Source organism: Oxyura jamaicensis, chromosome 17 (assembly GCF_011077185.1).
Source record: "Oxyura jamaicensis isolate SHBP4307 breed ruddy duck chromosome 17, BPBGC_Ojam_1.0, whole genome shotgun sequence".
NCBI lineage: Eukaryota > Metazoa > Chordata > Aves > Anseriformes > Anatidae > Oxyura > Oxyura jamaicensis.
The window spans coordinates 7357777-7381556 of record NC_048909.1 but is presented as its reverse complement, the minus strand read 5'-3'; the positions used below and the strand labels follow the sequence as shown (position 1 = coordinate 7381556).

Here is a 23780-nt window from a genome sequence, read left to right as displayed (position 1 = left end):
TAACGTCACCGCCTTCCGTGCGCGTCGCGAGGCGGTGACGCCACTCCCTAGCAACGCGGCTCCGGTTGCTAAGGGAGGCCATGGACGCCCCCGGCCCGCCATGGCTGCTGTCGGCGGGAGCCTACGCGGAGGAGCGGGGGCTGTGGCAGCTCCTGCAGGTGAACGGGACCGGGCCCCGGGGTGAGGGGCACCGGGACCGTGTGAGGAGGCCGCGGGAAGGGTGTCCTGGTGTCCTCCTGACCCCCCTCCCCGGACGCAAAAGGCACCGGGGAGAGAGCTGAGGGGGGGCCGGGGCCTCTCTGTAGGGTGAAAAGCAGCCCCCCTCAGCCCCCGCGGGGCGGGCGGGGTCAGCAAGGAGACTGCCGGCCCCAGAGGATTTTGTGCTGTGTGCTGCAGGTCTGGAGAAAGCCCTTGGGTCCAGGGCTCGGTCTGGGGCTGCTCCGGGATGAAGCCGGGGGAGGCTCAGCCCCTGTGGGGAGCGGTGCTGACCCCTCGCCCTTCCACCTCGGGCTTTGTGAGGCCTTCTTCAAATCTCAGTGGAAAACAAAAGCTTATTTTCCCTTCTCCTTCTCCCTTCTCTTCTCCCTATCTTATTTCCCCACGTAATTCCAACACCGATTATTATGACCAGTGTGGCTTTATTTTATTTTTTAAATTATTTTTTTAACGTGTTTTTTTTCACATTGTGAAGCACGTAATGGAGCAGGACCTCATGCTATGTAAAGTGCTTACGGGTTTTACGAGCAGTGTTCTTTTCTCTTCATGCTTTAGCTGTGTTGTAGTAATATAACGGTACAAACACAGCTTGAAATTATTATCCTACACTTACACATTGACAAAATTCAAAATTCAAAACCAAAAACTTGAGACCCAAGAGGTGAACCTTCCCCAGAGATTAATGGAATTGCTCATGTAAAATTAAACTCGGCGTAGCAGAAGTGAGTAAAATTAAGCAGGCGTGTAAGTGGTGGTGGGACGTGGGCACAGAATAGTGGGAGAAACAATCATGGTCAGCCTGAACAAATTGGAATCGTGATAAGACCAAATTTTTGAGGTCTTTTATTTTTAAAGCCACTGATAATTGTAGTGCCAAATTCAGATTTCTTAGTTTAAATCAATGATGCTGGAAAGTAATAATTTTAAAATGAACTTTCAATAAAAATATAAATTTTATACTTTATGCTATTTGCTACTCAGGCTTGGAAGCATCAGAATTTGCATGTGAAACAGTTCATAAACAAAATAGAGTGGTTTAATTATTCTCATGAAGTGAATGAAGCAGAAAAGGAAATTAGACCACTTCAATAAAAGGCGATCAGTTGGCTAGAGTATAAAATTTCATGGAGTATACAGACTTTGCAGAATTTACTTTCAAATATAAAAGTGTTATGACCGATTTTTAGAAAAAAAGATGTTCTGTGCCAGTGTAAGCAGTTCAGTAGATAATCTAAGCAAGAACACTAGCTGCTGTTTGATGTTTAGTTTTAATTACAGAATCCTTGGGTGTGCTGAAATGTTTTATAAGAAAATCAATGGAGTTAGTGTTTCTTAGTGTTATTCCTTTCCCTGCCAGTCATTGCTGAAATCAGCAGAAGGAACGCCGCTGGTGTCAGTGGGAGCTAAGCAAGGCCCCGTATAACCTCAAACATTTAATAAGAAAAATGAATCCAAAACAGTCATTCAGAGAAAGGCTTTAAACCCTTCTCCCCCCCTTGTTTTCATGCAGGAGGAAGACCAGCAGGGTTAAAGAACTGAGATGTGCTGCTTTTGTGGTTTTGATTGGTTGTGGGCTTTGTGTGTTTTCTGCAAGTCTCATCTATCCTGCGGTCCTCTAGGCTGGTTGGAAACTTGTGGGAATGTGCTTGAGAAAGAGGTTTAACTTGCCCCGAAGAGATGCTAATTTAAGCTGGCTGGTTTTGAAACTGCTTGTATGGTTTTTGTCAGTGTTGACTGAACCCTTACCTACACCAGACTGCTCGAGCCAAACCTTTCTGGTGTGTGTCTGTATCATAAATAAGCTAAAGAAAATATTTGTGTGTTGTTGTTTTTTTTTTGACATTTTTTAACTAAGTTTTACTTCATTTTTTCAGCCTCCACTAAAGGCTTCATGTTCTCTGTCCTGTTTATTGAAAGGGACTTGAGAAAAGGAATTAGCATTTATAAACTCTTTAAGATCCTCCTCATTACACTGCCTTAAATTGCAATATATCACAACTGCATAGCTACGTTAAATTTTCCTCTGACTTTGCCCTATTTATTTTCAGAACATGGTTGAAGAACTACTGATTCATAAGCCAGATGATCCCATTCAGTTTATGATAGACCATTTAAAACGAAATAACGACGATGGTAAGTGAAAACAGAGCGACCACAGACGCTTCAACTTACATTTGTAAACAGCTGCTTAGAAACTGCACTTCAGTTGGCAAATGATGGATACAACTTTTCAGACCACATCTTGAGGGAAAAAAAAAAAGTGAGCACTTTGGAATAGTTATAAATGAGATGCTTTTTAATTTCCTTTTTTTTTTTTTAGTGGGGTAATCTAATAAAAAATGCACTTTAACAGTTATAACAATGAAACCCTCTAAGGGAATAACAAAGAGTTCTGGTGTATCAATTATTAATGCATTCTGTGCCCCATCTGATATTTCCTGTTGTCTTTAAGCTCACTAATTACTCCTTTTGTCAGGTGTAAATTTGGTTTCCCATCCTACCTGGGCTGGCAGATTCTCTGTTTTTTTGATTAGTTAGTTACTGGCTGTTGTTAATGAGTTCCACTGCTCAGTGGCATCTCAGATGAAGGAACAGTGAGTGTGCCTACACAGATGTATAACAAAACCTGGTAAATTGAATAGGAAGTCTCTATTCTGCACAATAAAAGCATGTAGGCTCAATCAAATTATTTGATTTACAAACTGTTCACCCTTAGGCAGATTATATTTGGATATGCACAACTGAACTGTAATTTTTGTTCTGCATGAGCTGTCAGGAACAGCTGGTGTCATGTTGCTTTGATGTTTCTTTAAAACCATAGTAAACCATTATGAAAGTTCTGCTGCGGCATCAATGAAATCATTATCACTGGAGGTGCTGTGAGCTCTTTATACGTAGCGGTAGCGATCAGATGGATGTAGATTGAAGTGCTGCTAAGTATCCAAAAAAAAAATCACATTCTGCAAATTATGTCCAGCCTTTTCTGATACGGGCAGCACGTGGAATCAATCTGTTTTATAGACCCGTGGAAAATTTGCAGAAGAATTTCAGTTTGGTAGAATGCAGATAACATTTCCTCACATTAATCTAACATTTGTCCTTAAGCCCCATGGTATCATTTGCCCAGAATTAGGCAGGTTTTGATTTCGTGACTTCAGTACTTGGAGGCTAAAGATAGAACTACAGCAGTTGTTTGTCAAGAGAAAAATGCTGTCTGCTTTTGGTCTGGAAAAAGACTATTAAGAAAGGGAAGGCACTCCAATTAAAATTAGAGCCTAAATGTTGTTTTAGAAATAAATTATATGGAAAATAATGTAACAGAAATCTGTAACTGAGTTGATTTTACTTTTTGATCATGGCAGAAGGTGCTGACTATTTAGAAGAAAAAAAACCCTTATTAGAGCCATCAGTAAAGCAATGAATTTTCATGATCTTGCCTTGTTAGACAGCTTTAGCCCTAGAGAAAATTTCAAACAGAGATGTGTGGAAAAGAAGTATTGCATCTATCCCAGGTGTGAAGTTAGAAAACCTTTTTAATTAATAATAGGATCTAAAGTACTCTTAAAAATATAAACAACTCTAACAATGATTATAGCTTACATCTGTCTTGAAAAGCTCCTAGGTCAAATGTGTGCTGAATGTGTGTACTTAGTGCCCTGTGCTATTGTTCTTTCATGTGATCCTTCTGCAAACCTTAAAGAGCCTGTGACGACTGATAATTCTTTAATATACAAAGATGCTCGTTTTCTACATTTTATCTCGGTTTGTGTTAGCAAAGAACGCTTTCCAGATCCAAGTGGCATTTCTGTGAGTTCCTGCTTTACTCTTATACCTCTGAAGAAATGTAACAAACTTCTGCAAGAATGTTCATGATGTGCTATGAAGTTTTCCTCTTCGACAAAAGATTTTCCTTACAAGTTAAACATTTTTTTTTTTTTTTTTTTTTTGCATTAATATTAATGATAGACTCTTTTGGACTAAAATGGAACTCAGTGAGTCCAGCTGTTATTTTGCATTATCCCAAGATTATTATTTTTTTTAGTACTGAAAGCATCCTTGAATGTTAAAAGTAAAGAATGCTTGGAAAAGTAAATTCAGCAACAGCTCATCAAGTCTAAGCATGGAATAAAATATGATTTGTTAATGAAGAAAAAGTCATTTTGCAGATTTTCCTCACTTCATTTAGCTGCTGGTCCAGACCTCCCGTATTAAACACTGACCATTTGCTGATTGGAGGGGGTTAAACATTACATACAGTGGTGTCCTGGTCGTGCCCTTGTGTCATATGTTTAGGGAGAATGCTTTAGAAGAGTCTTACAAGTGTGCAAATGAGTAAATCAGTGAATTACACTGCCCCATCTGCTGCAAGCCACTAAGCAGAGAGAAAACCAGATTTAGTACAAAGTGAGCATTTACAGTAGCCCTGGGCAATATTAAAGCATGATATGGTGTATATAATGGTATGTTTCGTTTTTTATCAAACGTTTGTCCAAGAAAGCTGTGTATTAAAGCTTCAATACCTAAGGGTTTTCTTGTGAATTTTAAATCATGCTCCTAGTTAAACCTCAAAAGGATCTGTGGATGGAAAGGTTTTTTGATTTTCTTTGAAGTGGTTTGAAGAAGTTGATTAGTGTTGGCACCCGAGCACTCTTTTATGACGCTGTTTATAAATAATTCCTAAGTATCGGGCTGGAGTTTCAAGGTGTTAGATTAGAAGAAAAAAAAAACTAGGATTTAATCACATTACATTTGAAAGAAATTAGGTGATAAAAACAGCTGATGTATCCTTTTAAAGTATTTTTCTACATTGTGTACTAGTTCTGTTGCACTTGCAAGAACCAATAAGGGGGAGTTTTTCTTAAACCTTCCAAGTCAGATAACTTTGTAAAGATGAATCCGTAATTTGGGTTTCATGTATGTTTAAAATTTGCACCTGCCCAATAACTGTTAAGTGCATGGAAAGCCTTATAAAAATACATTTCACATCCTTCCGTGTCTGCTGTCGTCAGACACTGTATCTCTCTCGGTTCTCAAGAGCTGAAGAGGTTTGGGTGCTAGTAGATCCCTCCTTTGTTTTGACCTGTGTTACTCCCAGTAAATGCTCATCAGTCCCCTCTGTATATGATCTGTTTTACTTTGTGTTTGCTTTTTTCCCCAAGTATAATGGTAAAACATCAAAGGTATTCATATAAAATGACAGCTCAAGGAATTGCCACCCAAGGTGTGTTCATGCAAAAAGTCCCAAATACTTTTGTAGCAGTTACTCCATTTCCCCTTGTTTTATCCTGCCTCTTATTCATTCCCAATAAATCTTACCATGGTAAGATTAAGAATTTCTCAGGTCTGGGATGAATTTTTCCCCACCTTCCTGCCTCGGAGAAGGGAAGGGAGAGGGGCGTGCAGTAGGACACAGGATTTAGAGAGGATGAAAATGACGTTTAGTGATGACTTGAGAACATGAAGGTAGCTGTCAAAGGGTAGAGAAAAAGTGCTTAATTTTGCAGTGTCTAAATCTTCTCTGAACCCTGACACAGCCTATTTAGCTGAAACTAAAACATCAAGTTTGGGGCTTTTTTGTGATGGGAGCCAAAAGCTTTGCCAAATAGTGTGTTTACTGCCATACTGAGTAAGGAGAATGAGAGAAGAAATTAGATGATGGTCCTATCCAACCTCAACCACTCTATGATTATGATAATAGTCACTTCTAAATTGCCTTGTCCTGCATGTGCAAGCTATTTTTTTAATTTATTTTTTTTTTCCACAAAATTTATCTGGTCTGAATTAATCTTCTGGGAATAAAAGCCAAACTGAGATAAGGAAATGTTCATATCTTATGCACTGGTTCACCCAGTAAGCTATCTGTTTGAATTGGTAGACAAATATAGATATATGCTTAAATGGCATGTTTAGTCAGGGTATCAATCTCATTAACCATGGAGATTAAAGAATGACCCAGCTGGCACTGACTTAGTGTTTGCCTTTTCTTTCTTCTTGGTGGAGCCCAGTCATGAGGTTTCCATTCAGGCAGATTTCCAGCTGAAATTCTTGTTTCATTGTGATTACATTTATATTGTACAATGGGATAGTGGGAAACTGATTGGATTTTTGCTGTTCTACATCTTAGCATTCACATATTCTCATTTTGTAGCTCCAAGAATTTGTATACTCGGTCCACCTGCTTCTGGGAAAACTACAATTGTAAGTATGCTCTTTCAGTGTTATAATACTGCCCGCTTACCTTTTTACTTTTACTGAGCTCAGCACTTGTGAAAGTTTTATTCTGAGAAAATGGTTTTCAGAATTAGTGAAGTGATAGAAGAGCACAAGGCAAGCTGAAGAACGGCATTCATAGGGATATGCCTGTATTTTACCGTACAAGTTAAATGGAAACGCTTCAAGTGAGCTCTGCAAGAACTTGCCCATGTAATGGTAGTGATGCTGCTGTAATGCAACGGAACTCTGCGTGCTTTTTTTATCCAACTTTTTAGCAGGATTAATTAACCTGGGAGCAGTACCATAAGTACGTATTTGTGGTGTTCCTATATTGCTGATTGCTTTGTTTGCATGGCCAGTTGTCTCTCCTGTCGACTGGTACCACTTAATTGAAAATCTTGAAGTTGTATTTGATCCACAGAGAAAGCTAACGACAGAAATTTCACAGACGGTGGTGGTGTGTGCATGCTAGGAAGACTGCTTTCTTCTTTAAAATCCATGTTATAGTACAGTAGATGAAAAAAGCCTTACTCAAAGCTGTAGACTCTTGAACATCTTTGTACGAAACTGTTTAAAGTTACACACGTAGTCTGTCTGTTTAAACACTCTGTCTTTCTGTAGTCTTCTGAAAAGAAAATGCTTTATTTTCTTTTCAAATATTTCATCCTGTATTATTTTTTTTTTCTTCCCTCAGGCAATGCGGCTTTGTAAACATTTGGATGCCATACGTATCTCTCAGGAGACTTTGTTATTCGAGGAAACATTAGCGCTGACAAAGGAAGCAAAGGCATATAAAGAAAGAAAACAGGTGTGTAAGAGGGTATAATAATGGTAGTTCTCATGCCACAGAAAAAGAATTATATGGCATTCCCATGTTTTCCACTGCTATGAGCTGAGCAGATCAGAGTAAATATTCCTGTATCTATGGTGGTTTGTACATTGGTTTATGTCTATGTAGGTGCAGGGTCCTTCAGAGAAGGGTAACCTCTGCTAGATAAGAGGATATGAACTAAGATAAAAATGTGTCCAGGCATAGAACTAGGGCCCGGAGAGGAAGAAAATGTAGAGTAACCTTGCACACGAGTGGTGAAATTGAGGAAAGTCCAGGAATGCACAACACCATTTAAAGAATGTTTCATTATATCATTAAACAAAGGATCTTATGGTTTCCACATCTTTGGTAATCTCAATAAAATAAGCATTCATCTCTTAGTCTTCTTTCAGTACAAAATGCTATGGAAAATATGTACACAAAGAAAATTTTTGGATCTGACAGGGCTACTTAGTTGTGCATATTTGATTTCTCTGTAGCATGACACAAATAACTTGGTGCATTAACTCAAAACTAATTGACAATCCAGTCAGTTATTGAAAAACGTATAAGCTTTCAAGCCGAGGCAATAACAGCAGACTCAGAAGATCTTTCAGTTCCTGGGTAGAATCAGAAGCATCTTTGCTTCTGATTCCTGCCCATTTAACTGATTCTTTTCTCCAGATGTCAAGGTGTTCCATGGGTCACAGAAGGGAAGTCTGGTTTTCTGTGACCATCCCTAGCAAGTCTACTAGTTTGAGTTGATTTATTCTACCTCATGACCTACTTTCATAAAAATTGAAAGAATTTCATATCTGTAAGACTTCTACACTCTGCTAAATTTGATTTAAATTGGCCAGATTTGAAATTTGCTGAGATGGTAGATAGTGTAATTTCGTAATTTATTTCTTTAGAAAACTAGGCTGAAAACAGAATAGTGTTTATTACACTGACTTAATCAGTGAACTTTGCAGATAGCTCAAGTGATGTATTTAAAGATCTGAGAGTTCATTGAACTTACTGAACTTACTGGAGAAAAGGTTTGCTTTTGGCTAGGATGGTAGAAAATGACTCTTACTGAGAATATGTACTTTGAAATTTTAGTTCTGATTATTAAAGATCGTTTTACTATATTCATAAATTTCATCCTAGAAGGGGGAGAATTTAAAACAAAAATTCCCTTTGGTTTAATTACTCTAATTATTAACATATTTCAGACTATACAGACGTACTTTCATGGGTGTCATTTTGGGCTTATTTGATTTAAAAAGATGGATAGTGTGGAAGATGAAAGTCAAAAATGTCAAGGCTAATCAGGTAGTAAGGAGTGCCTGAAGAGCTGAATTTGTTGGTGTTTTAGTACTGTGCAGTACTGCACCTTTGTTTTTGAGATGTTAAATGCCAGAAGAATGTCTTCACTAAAGCATTTCTTTTGTTCTTTTACACGAGTTTGATTCTTCATATGTAACTCCTAAAACTAGGAGGGAAATCCTTGCTTCCTCTGAATCAATAGAAGCTTTACAATGACTTAAAATGTAGGCCAAGTATCATCTCAAGAGCTGTGTTTTCTCTTGCTGATTCATGTCTGCTGGCTAAATCTGCTTTTGCTGTAACTGACCCCAGCTTCTGCAGAAGAAAGTGGTAAACTTGACTCCTCTAGTGTATATAACATCCATCAACACTAATCGGTTTTGAATGTCTATTCAGGAGGAGAACAATAGTTGTTTATACAGCCTTTGATACAACCAGGGCATTAAAAAGTTGCAGTCCTGGCCAAAGCAATTTAATAAATTGAAAGAGGAAAAGCACAAATTAAGACTGTGGTTTTGGAAGTCTGGTGTGAAGATCATGTAACGCAATTTAATGTTGTTAGAGGAATGGTTCATGGATATAAGGTTACTGTGGCTAAATTAACCCCGATGCCAGAGGTCATTCATTTTTAGGTCAGTAGGCCAACGTTACTAGATTTGGGCAAATGCTACAAAAAGGTTTGCAAATATTTGTTCTCATATTTTACTTACTTGTCTTCAGCCATGCTTTCAGCTCTTTTTACTTCTAGTGAAGAGTAGAACATCTGAGTTTTACTGGCACAAGAATTCATGGAAAAAGTATTTAAAATACATTATTATTCTCTGAAGCTCAATTTTTAAATTTGAACTTGCAATCATCCACTAACACACCTGGCCACTTACTAATGAGCACAGCTGAAGTAGTGAATTTTAAATATTGACTGTTCAAAGCAAAATGTGAACGTTCTACATGTAAAAATATTCCCAAACTAAGTAAAATATTTTTGAATATTCAATAAATTTGAGAAACCATGAGCTACTGATAAATATTCCATTAACAGAAAAAGAGGCTACATTTTTTGATAAATCACTGCAAATTATTCCCTCATCTCTAGTTATTATAATGTTAATAGAAAGCACCTTCAGGTTTTTCCTATAGAGAAGTCTAATGATAAGCTGTTGCATGTTTCACTTCTCCTGTCAGATTTATAAAATAAGAAGTTGAAACAACTTGGGCTTTGCAGGATGAGTGTGCTTTTACTGCTATATAAAATTGCAGTTAAGGTGTTTGTATACTACTTCATGATTTAACACTGCACTACAGTTGCATCATACCCCCATGATTTTTAAGAAGAAATAGAAGAGAGGAAAACTCAAGGCATCCTCGCCTATGTGTGTTCAGCGTTCTAGTCTATCCAAGAAGTCACTATGAAGAAACAAATAGGAACTGTTCCAGTCTTGTGCATGCTTTTCTTTGTAAAGACCAGCCTTTTGTGTGTATTCATCCAAACAAGCTAAATGTAAACATTTGTGATTTTCAGAATACTAAACATATCCAAACTTTCCTATGGAAATGTCTATGGAAAGTGCTTTCTCTTCTTACACTAAACAAAAAGCATAGCAGTTTTATGAAAAGTTTGCTATAATGTCTTACCTACTTAGAGTAATGTAAGATGGAATGTGATTTCCCTGAAACAACGTGGAACATTTAAAATTAACCAGGAATGAGTATGGTTTTTTGGCAGTATGGAAACAGTTGATCAAACTAGCATGTTTTAAAAAGTAGTATGGACATAAGCAAAATCTTTTGGAAGGTTGAACATTTCAAGCAGCAGGTCTTTTCATTCACCAAACTGGATACTGGGACAGTCTCAGTGTGCCTTAGATAAGATACAATTCTAGAATACTATACCAAATGCATGTGTGTCGTTGTCCACTCTTACAGATTTCTGGGAGGAGAAATCACACCTATCATGATATGTTAATGTGTTTGTGAGAAAAAAACATGTAAACGTAGTATATGATACAACAGACTTAATGGTTTCTAGTTGAATAAACAGGCATTCTACAAGCAACCTGCTGAAAAGTGATTTTGTAGGCCACTGCTCAGTAGGAGGAAAGCTGACCAAGAAATGAGACTGGAATTGAGCCCCAGAGAGCAGAAGTAACTAAAGCACAGAAATACTCACATGTGTCCTTGATTGTTCTTGTGCAAAAAACCCTGCTCAAAAGAGGACTAAGAATACCACTGCACTGAAAGAAGGTAGTACACTTTTGGTTTAAATTGGTTTGGCAGGGCTTAGCAGAGTGGACCCCCGGCAGTTGCTAGCCTGTCTTGACATGACACATCAAAGAAGGAAGGAAGACACTAGCTGTTTCTGATAGCAGCGTGATGCACCTTTGGAAGGTGACAGACTCAAAGCCACAGACCCAGGCTCCAGCAGCGAGAGGCTGCAGGAGACTTTGACGCACCACCCTATGGGACCTGCTGACTTTCAAGAAACACAGCAATTTCTTTCCCTTTTTCTCTTTTACCTGCTTGAATGTTGCCTTATGTATGGCTGATACTAGGACAGGCACTGAGAACAGGGGACAGTTGAGATAAACAAAACAAGAAACCCCACCATAGGACTGGGCCACCTTGTCCACTCCACAGCCAGCCCTAGACTATTTTCTTTTGTGTATTCTGGAGAGCTTTTTCCACTCTACTTTGAAGTAGTGACTTGTGTGGTAGCATTCCCACTGCTCCTGGTGAAATTGTTTCATGATCTAGTGAAGGAGAGTTATGAAATCTTTCAGCATAGACGGCCACATTCCCACTATATCTATCTACATCCTTTAGTATAATGAAGCCCTGCAGAAATACTCTTTTTAGGCTAACGTCCTTCAGACTATTTGGTTAGAAAAAGAGATGGGAGCCCACGATATATGAAACTGCTTGGAAGAAAGACTCAAGTTCACATCGTTAGGTGAAAGATAATTGTATGCATCAGGAGGCAGCGAATCTGTCTGCTGATTTTTTTATGAGTAATGGCAAAATAAATGAGACCAAGAGAAGGCGTTCTGACAGAACATCTTCTCTGGCTGGCATCACCAAAGGTTTAAACTTTATCATGTTAAATTAACAGTTTGTTCAACGGGGTTCAGCACTGAATGAAGGCCCAAGTTAACAAGATAGTGAAGAAAATTTCTTACAAGAAGGAAAAAAGTTATTGTTAATTTCTTATCGGGAAATCTGAGGTAATAACGGATGAAATATTAGGGGTGGAAAAACGATACATCTGTAAAGGATCTTTGTTCTTCTGTCTGATAGCAAATAATGTCTGTAGATATGGGCAAAGTAAAAGTCACAGAAAGAACCTGCACTTTTGAACATCTCGATACATACAATGTCAATTCCATTTCACATTAAATTAACTTTAACATTACAATGAGCTTTAACATAAAAATGTATTTTAAATAAACTTTCTAGATGATAAAAGAATGAGAGGCACCAGAAGCTATGAAAATAACTTCCTGAAAACCAGATTGTGTTCATCTGCTCTGTGTTGGAGATTGTGCTTCTCTCATGTGATAGCTGTTAGTATGTCCACGCACACAGCAGTAGTGACGTGAAGTAGTGGGTCAGGTACTTGTGGTAAAAGGCACTACTTGTGGATGAGATGTTCTTACGGATGCCTTTGTCAGTTTGATGTCAGGTGTGGTAGTTAGCCTGCAAAACTTGGCGCTGCTTCCATGCTCGTGTGCAAAAAACATGGATGTAGGCTTTGGCAGGTAGAAATGTGTTCAGCTTACCTTTAACACTGATTCTTGTGCCCTTATTAACACTCTGATATATTATGTTAATGACTTGGGACTGGTGCAGTTTGGTTTATTTATTTATTTCAAGAAGACATCTCAGTTCACCTTTAACCGGAATATGCCTGCATGATAAAATTCCTTTTGAACTCAATTGTGAATATGCAGCCTTTTTTTTTGTTCTTTCTTTAGCAAATTCCCAACGCGCTTTGGGCCAATCTGATCCAGGAACGTCTGTCAAACGTGGACTGCATCAAACAAGTAAGAATTGCTCCTCAGAGAACTGGTTGATAAGCACTTACACAACTCGTGCATAGTAGTTAGCCTTCTGAGTCCTGAGCAGAGGAGGGAATGGGGGCAAATCATTGGGGGCTCTGGAGCGGATTGCTTTCTTGAACATCAGCAGAGGGAGTTTGGAGCTTTATTAACAGGATGAAGGGGAGAATGAGAGTATGCATATGCTAATCTTCTAGCACTGAGATGATCAAAGGCTGAACAAGCATAGCTTTGTTGATTGCCTGGGGCAACTGGCAGAGTTGAAGTGGACAAAACAGATAAACAGAAAATATATAAAAATCAATATGTTAATATGTCAATATGTTTCCTCTTATTGAGGAAAGGGGGGGAAAGAGTCTAATGTTACTCATTTCAATTTTCTTGCTTTCTTACCGTGTCTTTTGCTTCCTGAGTAAACACTACATTTGAATATATTTTAGGTAATAATTAGTATGTTCACTGTTACCTTACACAAATAGGCAACTGGATAGGTTTGGCTGCATCCACAGATGTATTGCTTTCCTTCTCCCCTCCCCACTCCCCAATGTATTTAGTTTTAACGTAAATAGAGACTTTTAACATAGAACAAAAAGAGATCTTCAGTAGATTAATATTGGTTGAAATTAATGTCTGGACTCAAGGACAGCAAAATCTCTTTTACGTTTCCTTTAAAATCTCAGGTCCTATCGTTTATTGAGTCCTCAATCGGACCATTATAAAGGATTATTTGTAAGAGACAAGTTTGTAATGATAAAAACCTCTTCCTAAAGAAGAATCTGTGCCAAAATACAGAATGTATGTTATTTGATGCAATCTTGGGAGGAAAAAGTCCATAGTCCAAAAAAAAATCATAGTCCAAAGCAGGTGTTGCATCCATGAAGGACCGAACAACTTTTCCGGATAAATAGTGTAAGTTCTCAGAACAGGTACTTTGTCTATTCACCTGCTAGTCAGAGGAGAGCTGATTCTTTCTGACCTCATAGAGATGTTGCAAGGCTCACAGTTTTATTAAAATATGCTGCTACTTGGTATCATCATCTACCTTATTGATTGAATAAAGTGAGGCCAGTAATTAATGTTTCACTGAAGTGTGAAAATTGCTTCTTAAAGCTGTGTCAGCATCAGCCACTGAAAGAAATTGGACATGCTAAAAGCCTTATCTCCTTTGCTTTTCTCTCTGTCTCTGATTTTTGCTGTAGTCCAAAATGGTCCGCAGTCTGGATCCTTCCATCCATGTCAAACAAAATGATCCAGGGGGCTAGGCCATTGTCTTGTAGCTCTAAGACAGCAATTCTGTAGCACAGAGATACCTATAGGTGTGGAGAAGTAACAACAAAACTAGCGAGAAGAATTCAAAACTTTGTTTTATGCCCCTGATTGAAGGTTTTCTGCTTTTACAGCTCAGGTAATGTAAGCAGTTGCCAAAGAGGTTGTCTCGTGCTTCAGTGCAAAGCCAGATATTTTAGCTTAAGCCACTGATGGAAGTGTCTTTCAGTGAACCTGCCTTGCGTAAACTAGATCAGATGGTCGATGACAGTGTATGAACTGTGGAAAAGATAACTTGATCAGGATGGTAATGAATAGCTGGGGGTGTAATCTCTTAAATGGTTCCTGCCTGGTAGCTTTGCTAGAGGACGTCTGTGTCATATTTCTGTTGCAAACATAGCTGTAGCAAAATAGATGGTAGGCTGCTCTTTTTAAGCAATAGGTTAAAACTTGCAGGAGCTAAACTTTGACCTATCCCAGCAGATGTGCCACTGTTTGCATGGGAATTGAAGTTAAGATACTACCTGTTGCTATTTATGTTATGAAATGTAATGAAAGGAGTAAAGAGATTGGCAGAAAACCGATGTGTTTAGAAAAGGATTATCATTTTTTTCTGTAGAAAATACTGTACACCGTACTCCATGATTGATCTATCCATTTTGAATTTGCAAACCAGAATTTAACTTTTACACTGCAAGTCACTGTGCCTGAATTATTTGGGTCTGCCTAGTTTCTCGTGAAGGTCTTTTTAGCCGAGCTATTTTATTTTATTTTGACTCCTAATTGCTAGTTAGCCTCCAAACCGAACATCTGGTAGTACTTAATATATTCGATTATCTGTACTAAATTTAGTCTAGACTAATTACTTTAATTGGCAGAAGAACCTGTTTAAAAGCACGCATATATGCTATACCATCTTGTTCATTGGTGTAGCCTTTTGAACGACAGTGTAGCTGGGGAACATTGGTGAAAAACCAATATTGTCAGCTCGTGATATAGAAGCAGATGGGTGGCAAAGGACCGAATGTCAACATTTTGTATGATAGCAACGCAATGAGATAGCATGGATATAGAGCATAGAGCAAGTCAGGTGATATTAGGATTTACTGCCTTGTCTCTTTGTGGCAACATCTTTCTCTAGTGAAACTTCCTCTGTAGTGTGTATGTTTAAAATATCTTTACACCTTAAAGGTAAGTTAGAAAGATGATAAACCCAAGAGAGAAACTGCCTTTTGTGATCGCTGTCTGCTAGGCTTTAGGCTGGTTTCAGTCCCCAAACACAGTGCCTCGGCTTTGCAGTAACAGCAACTCCGGTTGTGCTAATAATAATGGTTTAATAATTGCCACGTTTTCCCTGTATGATTGGAAATGAAGTTAATGCTGTGGGTTTTGTTCTTCATTGAGCAGATTTATGCCGCTCTCTCAAAGCATGAGTCAGCGTTTTTTTGCTGAAAATGTTAATAGACCAGGAGCTGCATGTTGGATCACAGTACCACCAGCTGTTTGTTTTATTTCTCCTTGTGGTGTCATTGGGTTGGCATTAATTGCACAGCTTTCGTCCCACTGACAGCAGAAATACAGAATTTTTTGTGCCATTGTTTTGACACTCGCAGGTTTATAGATGTCACGGGCATTCTCCAAGGAGAACATTTTTATTGATCAACGGCTCTGCTGAGACTCTGTTGTGTGTTCTCCTAATACAAATGTAGTTAGGACTGTGAGGGATCAGACGGGTAGGTCTTCCAGCACACACAGAAAACTTATTGCGAGCATTATGTTAGATCCTGGGACTTGTGAAGTTGATAGGAAGACTTTTCATCTTTCAGGGTTAGTACATGTTGGTTATAGCACCTCTGGCTGTTGTCTAACTCCCAGTGCTGCTGGCGTTGAGGAGGGAATTCACAGGACTGGGCAAGGCTAGCGAAGAGATTGCTACATGATGAATTTGTGAGGGAGTGAGCTGAGCAACCTTAATCCTGCCTCAGGACCATTTAGAAACTAAGCTTAGGCCAGTGATTCACATGAATAGAGGCAGAATTATTTTTGATTTGGTATTAAACAATTCAGAAGAGTAGTGCCTGTCATCGGAAGGGAAGAAAGCGAAGGAAAAGAGAGCAATGGCTATCGGTTCTTTTGATTTTACCATGACAGATTATCTTGTCTCTGTGAAACTCCGTACAAAGATAGTGATGTTACATAGACTCATCTGGGGAGAAAATAGGCCTGTTCACCATCTTTTTTATTTTTTATTTTTATTATTATTATTTATTTTTTTTAGCTTTGTAGCTTACTGAAGCTACCAAATACTTTGTATGTGGGAATCAGAGGTTTCTTTCTAGTGGAAAATTTGGTGAAGTTGGAGCTTCTCCATCACCTGTGCTGCTAATGTTGACAGAGTGCAGGAGCTGGCTTGGCAATATTTGTCCCACACTCAGTCTGCTGTTTTCTGGAAATCTCAATTTTGGATCCATGCTGGCAAAGCTATTACTGATTTTAGCAGAGAAAGACATGTAGTACTTTTTCCAAAATACTGAATGGTGTGGAAAAACTTTTGTGATGATCTGTTTTCCTAAATGCAGAGCTATTTGTGATCTTTGAGCTCCATGCTTGTGGCTGAGATTTCTTTTGGATGTGCCACGTCATTCAGCATTACTTGTTGGTGCTATCCCTTTGCTGTTTTTGCAATTCTAAGGCAGTGTTGGTTTTGTATTTTGTAAAAAAAAAAATATTTGAGGCCATGCTGGTCACATAACAAGAGAGAACTGAATATCTAAGTCATCATTTTTGGGGTGGGAAGTGTGAAAGTGCATAGGCTCGGTATGTACATACAGCTGAGAGCAGTGTGCCAGTGAAGGAATGAGATTTACGTTTCAGAATGACCTCGAGGTTTTCCTTTTCTCCAGATTCCTCAAATCTGGAGAGGAAAGTGATGGCTTTGAATGCAGCTCCTAGTTGCTGATTTCTGTGTGGCATGGCTCTCCCAGGAGCACTTCACCTGGCATTAAGGCACCAGCACAAAGCACTATTTACAGCAGCCTGCACGTAGAAAAGGCTTGTGGTCTCCAGCTGAAAGAAAGGGAGCAGTGACCACAGAGTACGGCACCATGGAATTCCTCACTTTTAGCCTTTGTTCCACCCTCGTTGTGGTAAGGTGCAATCCGTGCTTGGATGTAAGGTTACCGCTATCAAGAACAAAAAATAAATGACTTCTTAAAGAAACAAATTTACTATGTGAAGTTACTAATTACACTTTAATGATAGTCAGGAGGGCAAAAAAAGACCAGTGTTTGCATAAAGCATGATAGGCATATTTTAAGTCAGGTCTTGCTCTGCTGTGTGTTGCTTCCTCTTGCCAGTTCCCAAGCCACACTCCTTTTTACTCCTTTTTTTTTTTTTTTTTCATCTGTGACATCTGCTTGGAGCTTGTCCCTCCTGTGATACCATACTACTTGCAGCTGTTCAGACCTCCAGCTCTGAGCTGTGCATGGGGTGCCCTGAGCATACGGCCTTTTTGATGTGTGATAAAACAGAACCAAGCCACTGGGGGTATGGAGAGGGAATGCAGCAGAATATCAATAAACCTGTTCTGAACAAAGCTGCAGCTCTGTGGTGGAATAGACATTTCACTGAAGTGTCAAGTAGATGGATAATGTATTCTAATTAGGGACTGACTGATACCCTGGAACTCAGAGACCTTTGGAAATAAGATCCAAAATGCTAACTATTTTTGTAGCGCGTGTTTATTATGCATTTGCTTAATGCATTGAAATGCAGGCAGGAAGCTATTTGTTGAGCTATGCTTTATTATACTGCAAAAACTTTTATTTATAAAATTCCTTATTGCCTGCATTAAGGACCTTTGAAATTTGTGTATGAGCATCTTGAAGCTTACGTTGTTAAAAAGAATCTGCATTTACTGCCTGTTGCTTGCTATTTGATTTTGAGCATTAGGTTGTAGTGACATCAGAAGCAATGGTTTTGTGGTGTGGTGGTGGTGTGGTTGTTTTTTTTTTTTTTTTTCTTCTTTTGTTTAGTTTCCAAAAGTATTGCACTTGGAGTGAAGAAAATGAGTCAGATTTGTAGTCTATGTAAACAGGCATAGATTTATTGGCTTCCAACCTCCGATGCCATTTCTTCCTAGAAAAGGATGTGGGCCTATATATATATGTTGTACAAACACAATATATTCAGAACTAGTGCTGAAGTTCCTCGCATACTGCTAAAAATATTGTGCAGCCTTGCCTCCTGCAAGTCCCAAGGGATAAATTGATTTCTTAGCACCTGCGTGACCTTAGACAGCAGTTCATTCTAATTCAATAGAGCAAACACTGGGAGTGGCAAAAATGGCTTGCAGTTTCTTAAGTCTCTTGTATTCTACAGATATCAGCAGGATGACATGTTCCCGAAACCAGGCTAATTAAAGAATTTTAAGTAGTCTACTCTATTTTCTTATATAATTGGAATGTCCCAATTTCCTCCCACAGAAGGCATGGAGATATGCGGAAATACTTCGAAAACCTTTGGACCCCATACCGACAGAGCTTCAGAAATATGTGGGAGATGATAATGATTGCTAGCTAGTGCAATATTAAAGTATCTTATTTATTTCAGTACAAAGATAGATTTCAGATTTATTGTAGTATCACAAAGTTGTCAGGGAAATACGAGGTAGTGACAAGGACATGAGTAGTTAAGCGAATAACAGAAAAATAAGAGAAAGTTTAGAAGATTCAGACTTGAGACTGGGAAGTGGATTAGATCTCAAATACTGCATCATGCAGAAACTGAGTGAGGCTGCAGCTCTTCTACAGTATTTCACAGATCTGTAAATGTTTTTTTAAAGATGCTCAATCCAACACTTAGCTGGCTATAACAAGGACTTAAGGGAGCAAAAGGCTCTTTTTTCTTTTTCCTTTCTTTTGCTCTGTTGCTTCATTAGCTTTGGGAACGCTGGTTCCATTACTGTGAGTTTTCCTGTATAATTTAAGAAAATAATGAAAGCGTGCATATTTTCCTCAGTGTTCTTGGCATTAAATCTGTCTTTAAATTTGTTTAGCCTCTTTTTTATACACAATGTGGGCTGGTATCCTTTTGAATATTTCAAAACTGTAGAAATTGTTTTGAATTGTTTTTATTCAAAAGAGAGGTTTATTTTTTAAGATTGAAAGATGAAAAAAAATCCTTGTTACAATACATAAATGCCCATTGCACTGTGGCAGTGGTGTTACTGCATGCCACTTCATAAAAATATCAGTGCCCCATGTTTTCTTTCTTCTATTGCAAGCACCCATGACAAACATTGTCATGTTGTGAGACCAGAATGAGGCTTTTTTTGTGCAAATAGCACCAATATTTAGTGCTATGTTTTGTATTTTCTCTTCCAGGATCAATAATATTTTCATGTTTTTGTTCAACAGGGTTGGATTTTGGAAGGCTTCCCTGAAAATCAGGAACAGGCGTGGATGCTGCAATCATCTGGCATCATTCCTAGGCATGTTGGTAAGCAGAGCAAGGTTTATGTGTGATTGTGACCAGAAGGTGAAAGCCTGGAAGAGTTTTTTCCCCATACATCCTCCATAAATTCTATACTGATATTGAAGACAGAGTCATGAGATAGCAGAATGATCTTTCTATATGGTTCAGAATCACTGAAAACCTTGAGTTAACCTGAAAGACTTAAATCCTGTCTTTTATGCATAAACCCTTGTCCTCCTACACAATAGAGTTCTGTACATTCAGGACAACTCCAGCAAGTACCTCCAAGCAGCTGTATGTATCTATGCTTCTGTACTAGGTGTGAGTCCAAATTTTCTCATTTCTAAATCTCTTTAGTGATTCTCAGACCAAAACAATTTCCTCATCCCCTAAATATGAATCATTATTTTGTTGAATTAGAGAATATAAACTTAACAATCTTTGCCAAGAGAAGAAGAAACATCATGATTTTAAACTTGACCTGTTAGTATGGACGGATTATAACTTGACTTGTGAGGAACATTTATTTACTGTCAAAGTGCTGGTAGGTAAGACCTTGAAAGCTGCCCTTGCCACCTAGAACAGGCAGTTGTCCCAAGTTAATATAGAGAACCGACTTAGAATGTAAGAAATGATTACAGTTGTGTGGAATACAGGGTGAAGTGAGAAATGTAGAGCTTGCCAGTGGGTAGTGAACTTGCCAGAATGTTAGCAAACTTGATGAATTGTCACTTTGGATTTGATTTGGATGAGATTTGACTGTTAATGAAGAATTCAGAATCACTGCAATAGAGCTAGGCAAAAATGTTTTATGTCTAGTACTTGCATGTATTTTTAATACAGCTAATAACATTTGAAGTCAAGTTTTGCTCACAATTATATCTGTGCAACCAAGACCTGGATGAGAATCTTAAAGCTCAGTCTGTCTAGTTAATCAAAAAGAAGATTGAGAGGAGATGAGATTTACGGTGTATGAGTACCTTAATAGGGAGAAAAGTGTCTGAAAGTGATATTTGATACAGTGAAGAAAGTCATAAGAAGAACTGGTTTGAAATCTGTAATAAAATGCACTGAAAACAGTAATTAAATTACAGCGTTTAACTGTGAGGATGGTTAGCCAAAAGCAACCCAGGGAACTGACAGATTCTCCATCTTTTGATGCTTTCTAATCAAGTTTGAACACTTTTCTGGGAGGTTATCCAAAAATAAGTTTCACCATTTTCATTACCAAAGTAGCTGGGTGAAAATTAATTGCTTGTGGTATAGAAGAGAATCAGTATCAAGTGATCTGAGTGCTCCTGTCCTTGGTTCCAGATACAATGTAAGTGAGGGAGAGCCTCGTTAATTGATACGGATGGCTGGGACAGCCAGCAGCCACGGGTACAGGGTTATTAATGTGTATTTTTTCCCACTGTTCTGTTTAGGAGATGGAGGAAAAACTGATTAAAAGTGGAATTAAGTATTTGCAAGTAGAATACTGGTAAAGGAGAATAATGAGACAAATGGGGACAAATGTCTTTGAAATGCATCCGTTCATCTTTAAAACCAGGATACATTAAAATAGCTACACTAAATATAACGACTAATGAGCTATGCTTTTTTGTGTTTTCTTTCTTTTTCTTCTTTTTTTTTGGGGGGGGTCTAGTTGTGCTCTATGCTGCAGACACTGTGCTGATTGAGCGGAACAGTGGGAAGAGGCTTGATCCCTTCACAGAAGGTACAGTATTTGTTTCATCCTGTTCTCCACTAGAAACTGGAGTGTTGCTTGGTCCCAGAAGCATTATAATACCAGCATTATAATACCATTATTGTAAAAACTAGTAGGAATTTATAATTATAAACTGTTTTGGAAAAAAATATATGTTGACATTGCATTATTTTCTGAAATGGGAAAAGTTAAAGCTCACTTTTGAGCCTGTAAACAGGAGACTATGGCAGTACAGAACACTTAATGGTTAAATCTATCCATATGAACTTATGTTTTGCCATGCATCTTTGCTAGATCCTGATTTTTTTCCCGAGGTGCAGGCATGCTTTTAGGTGGCTTCCATTAAATGACTATCACACAGACCTAGCTCCATGTTGTCTGTTGAGTACAATTGCCAATCATCCATCAGGAAACTAAATCTTGACGTTGCTTAGTAAAAAATCATGTTGAATGTTTTTGGAGCAAAATGAGGAAGGATGTTCTTAACTGAAGAAATGACTTTTATTTGTTATAAAAGAGATCTCATAAAAAAATGAAAATAACAACAACAACAACAAAATTGTTAGGGCTCAGTCTAAGAATTTGGAGAACTGTCCCCAGTTCCCAGCTCTTTCTCTGTGGTGTTGGGTAAGTTGTATTGTCACTACTTGTCTTGGTTTACTGGATTGGAAAAGATACCTACCAATGATATTGTGCCATCTATGAAGTTCTTTAGCGCATATAAAACATTTATGGATCTCCGAAAAGAACGAGAGCCATCATTATTACTGCTTCTTCTCAAAGGCATGATTATACCAACTCTGCAATAGGTGTTGCAATGTGTATGAGGAAATGCACGCTGTCTTGGCTACATGGGAGGGCAGTTACCTGGGCAGTTACACTTCCTATCTGTGCAGCTGCAGAGTAATAGCCAGCTGTCAGTACAACAAAGGTAGTGCACAGATAATCGCTTGTGCCACAATATGAAGCTTAAACATAGACCTTGATTTTGTTTAGGAAACCTGCTGGAGCTGAGCAAGACCTATTAAACAATCCTCATAGTTCCTAATCACTGTCTGTCTTCTAGAGGTGTACCATACAACCTTTGACTGGCCAAGTGATCCGGTGATACAACAACGTTTGGTGAAACCAGAAGATCTTTCTGAGCAGGAGATGTCAAAGAAACTGCTGGAATATCACAGAAACTTCCCTGGGGTGTTCCAGATCTATCAAAAAGTTTTGAAATCGGTCAATGCAGATCAGCCTTGCATGGATGTCCTATCACAAGGTAAATTTGTATGTTTGTGGCAAATGGTAGTTGATAAACTATCTGAAAGGTAGCTCCTAGCTATTAGAGGCAGTTCATAGGATTAGGATTAGCTTTAGCCACTGCAGATGGCTCCCAGCTGAGTTATGTTTTCTCTAATATAGAGTTTGGGCTGTTCCTGATAATTATTTTTTACAGGACTAGAGTAAGAGCAGATAACTGGAAAGTCTTAGTTCCACTGTCCTGCCAAGGAACAGCTGACTAGGTAGAGAAAATGGCACGGTTACTTCTGCGAGAGTCATTTCTTAAAGGTTGCATTGTGGCTCAGTTGCTAATCCCCCAAAGGACTAGTACCTTCCACAAGTCTGATAAGAAATAGGAGTAGTTCAAAGCTGGTAACATTTCATTATTTAAAAGCTGCTTGCACTCATAGCTTTTCTGTTCAACAATTCTTGTTTGCCTGTGCTTGACTTTAATGCAGTCTGACTTCTAATGTTGATTCTTCAAGAAGAAAATAAGGAAACTGCCAGAAAGACCAATTGATAATGTACTTTGTAGCTGTCAGTCTGTAGATGATCTGTTATATCCCAGTAATTTTGCATCTCAAAAAGGTCTTTTTTTACTGACAAGTGCTGCACTTTTAAAATAAACAAGTAGGAAGTTTATATTATGAATTTACACATTAATTACCTCTAAATTACTTAATTAAATTTAAAAGTTCATATCATCATTCATAAAGAATTCATGCCTTGAATTGTAAATAAAAATGTGAGTGTCTGAATATTAATTATTATTAATTAATAATGTAGTGAGATAAATTGAAAATTGGAATGAAAAAATCCTCTCTAGATCTTTTTTTCTGTAGTGCATCAAGCAGCCAGATTTTTTTTTTTAAGAATAATTAGATGTGGAGACTGTCTAGGGGATCATTACTCCTAATTAACTTGGTTATTTACTGCAAATTAAGCATCATTTGTAAGCAGGGTGCTTTGCCTGTAATGTTTCTGCTTTTCAATACACAGGGTTATGGAAAATGTTCAGAATATCTAGAGCACTCCTTGGTTAGCTGATTCTTGTTTTTATTCATAAGTTATGCAGCAAATGCACTATTTTCTGTTACGATTTTCCAGGGTTTTAAAATATCTTTTTTTACTACAGATAAAGATTTAAAAAACAGTTCTCATCAGTATTGGGATTTTAATGGATTATTTCATACAGCTATAAAATTTTGTAAACTCCTAATTTTTAATGGATTTACTCCTAATGTATGCTAGGATATGTGACATCAGATTCATTACCCAGGTACAGCTTGTGGTTCAGGAGAAAGAGATGTGTATGATCCTACAGGCTTGCAGTTTGAGTCAGTTTCTCAATACCCTCAATCTAGATAGATTCTCTATCTAGAAATAGCAGAGCTGGAGTTTCCTGGAGCTGCTGCTTTATTAAAGAAAGATTTTATGATGATACCAAAGTGTAGCAGAG

The 23780-nt window shown here is 38.2% G+C and overlaps 1 protein-coding gene across 4 annotated transcripts in view; it reads left to right on the top strand.

Annotated features, from left to right (window-relative positions):
- Positions 1-23780, top strand: part of AK8 (adenylate kinase 8) — a 74925-nt gene that overhangs the window by 6890 nt on the left and 44255 nt on the right. For 2 of the 4 annotated variants that reach the window (XM_035341767.1, XM_035341764.1), the window contains exons 1-8: positions 8-158; positions 2265-2349; positions 6365-6414; positions 7124-7237; positions 12520-12588; positions 19287-19368; positions 20990-21061; positions 22119-22319. In XM_035341767.1, coding sequence (XP_035197658.1) covers positions 81-158; positions 2265-2349; positions 6365-6414; positions 7124-7237; positions 12520-12588; positions 19287-19368; positions 20990-21061; positions 22119-22319 — 751 coding nt within the window. In that variant the 5' untranslated portion in view covers positions 8-80. Of the gene's footprint in view, positions 1-7; positions 181-2264; positions 2350-6364; positions 6415-7123; positions 7238-12519; positions 12589-19286; positions 19369-20989; positions 21062-22118; positions 22320-23780 lie in introns of those variants that run through there. The other 2 variants (XM_035341765.1, XM_035341766.1) reach the window with 2 other exon arrangements.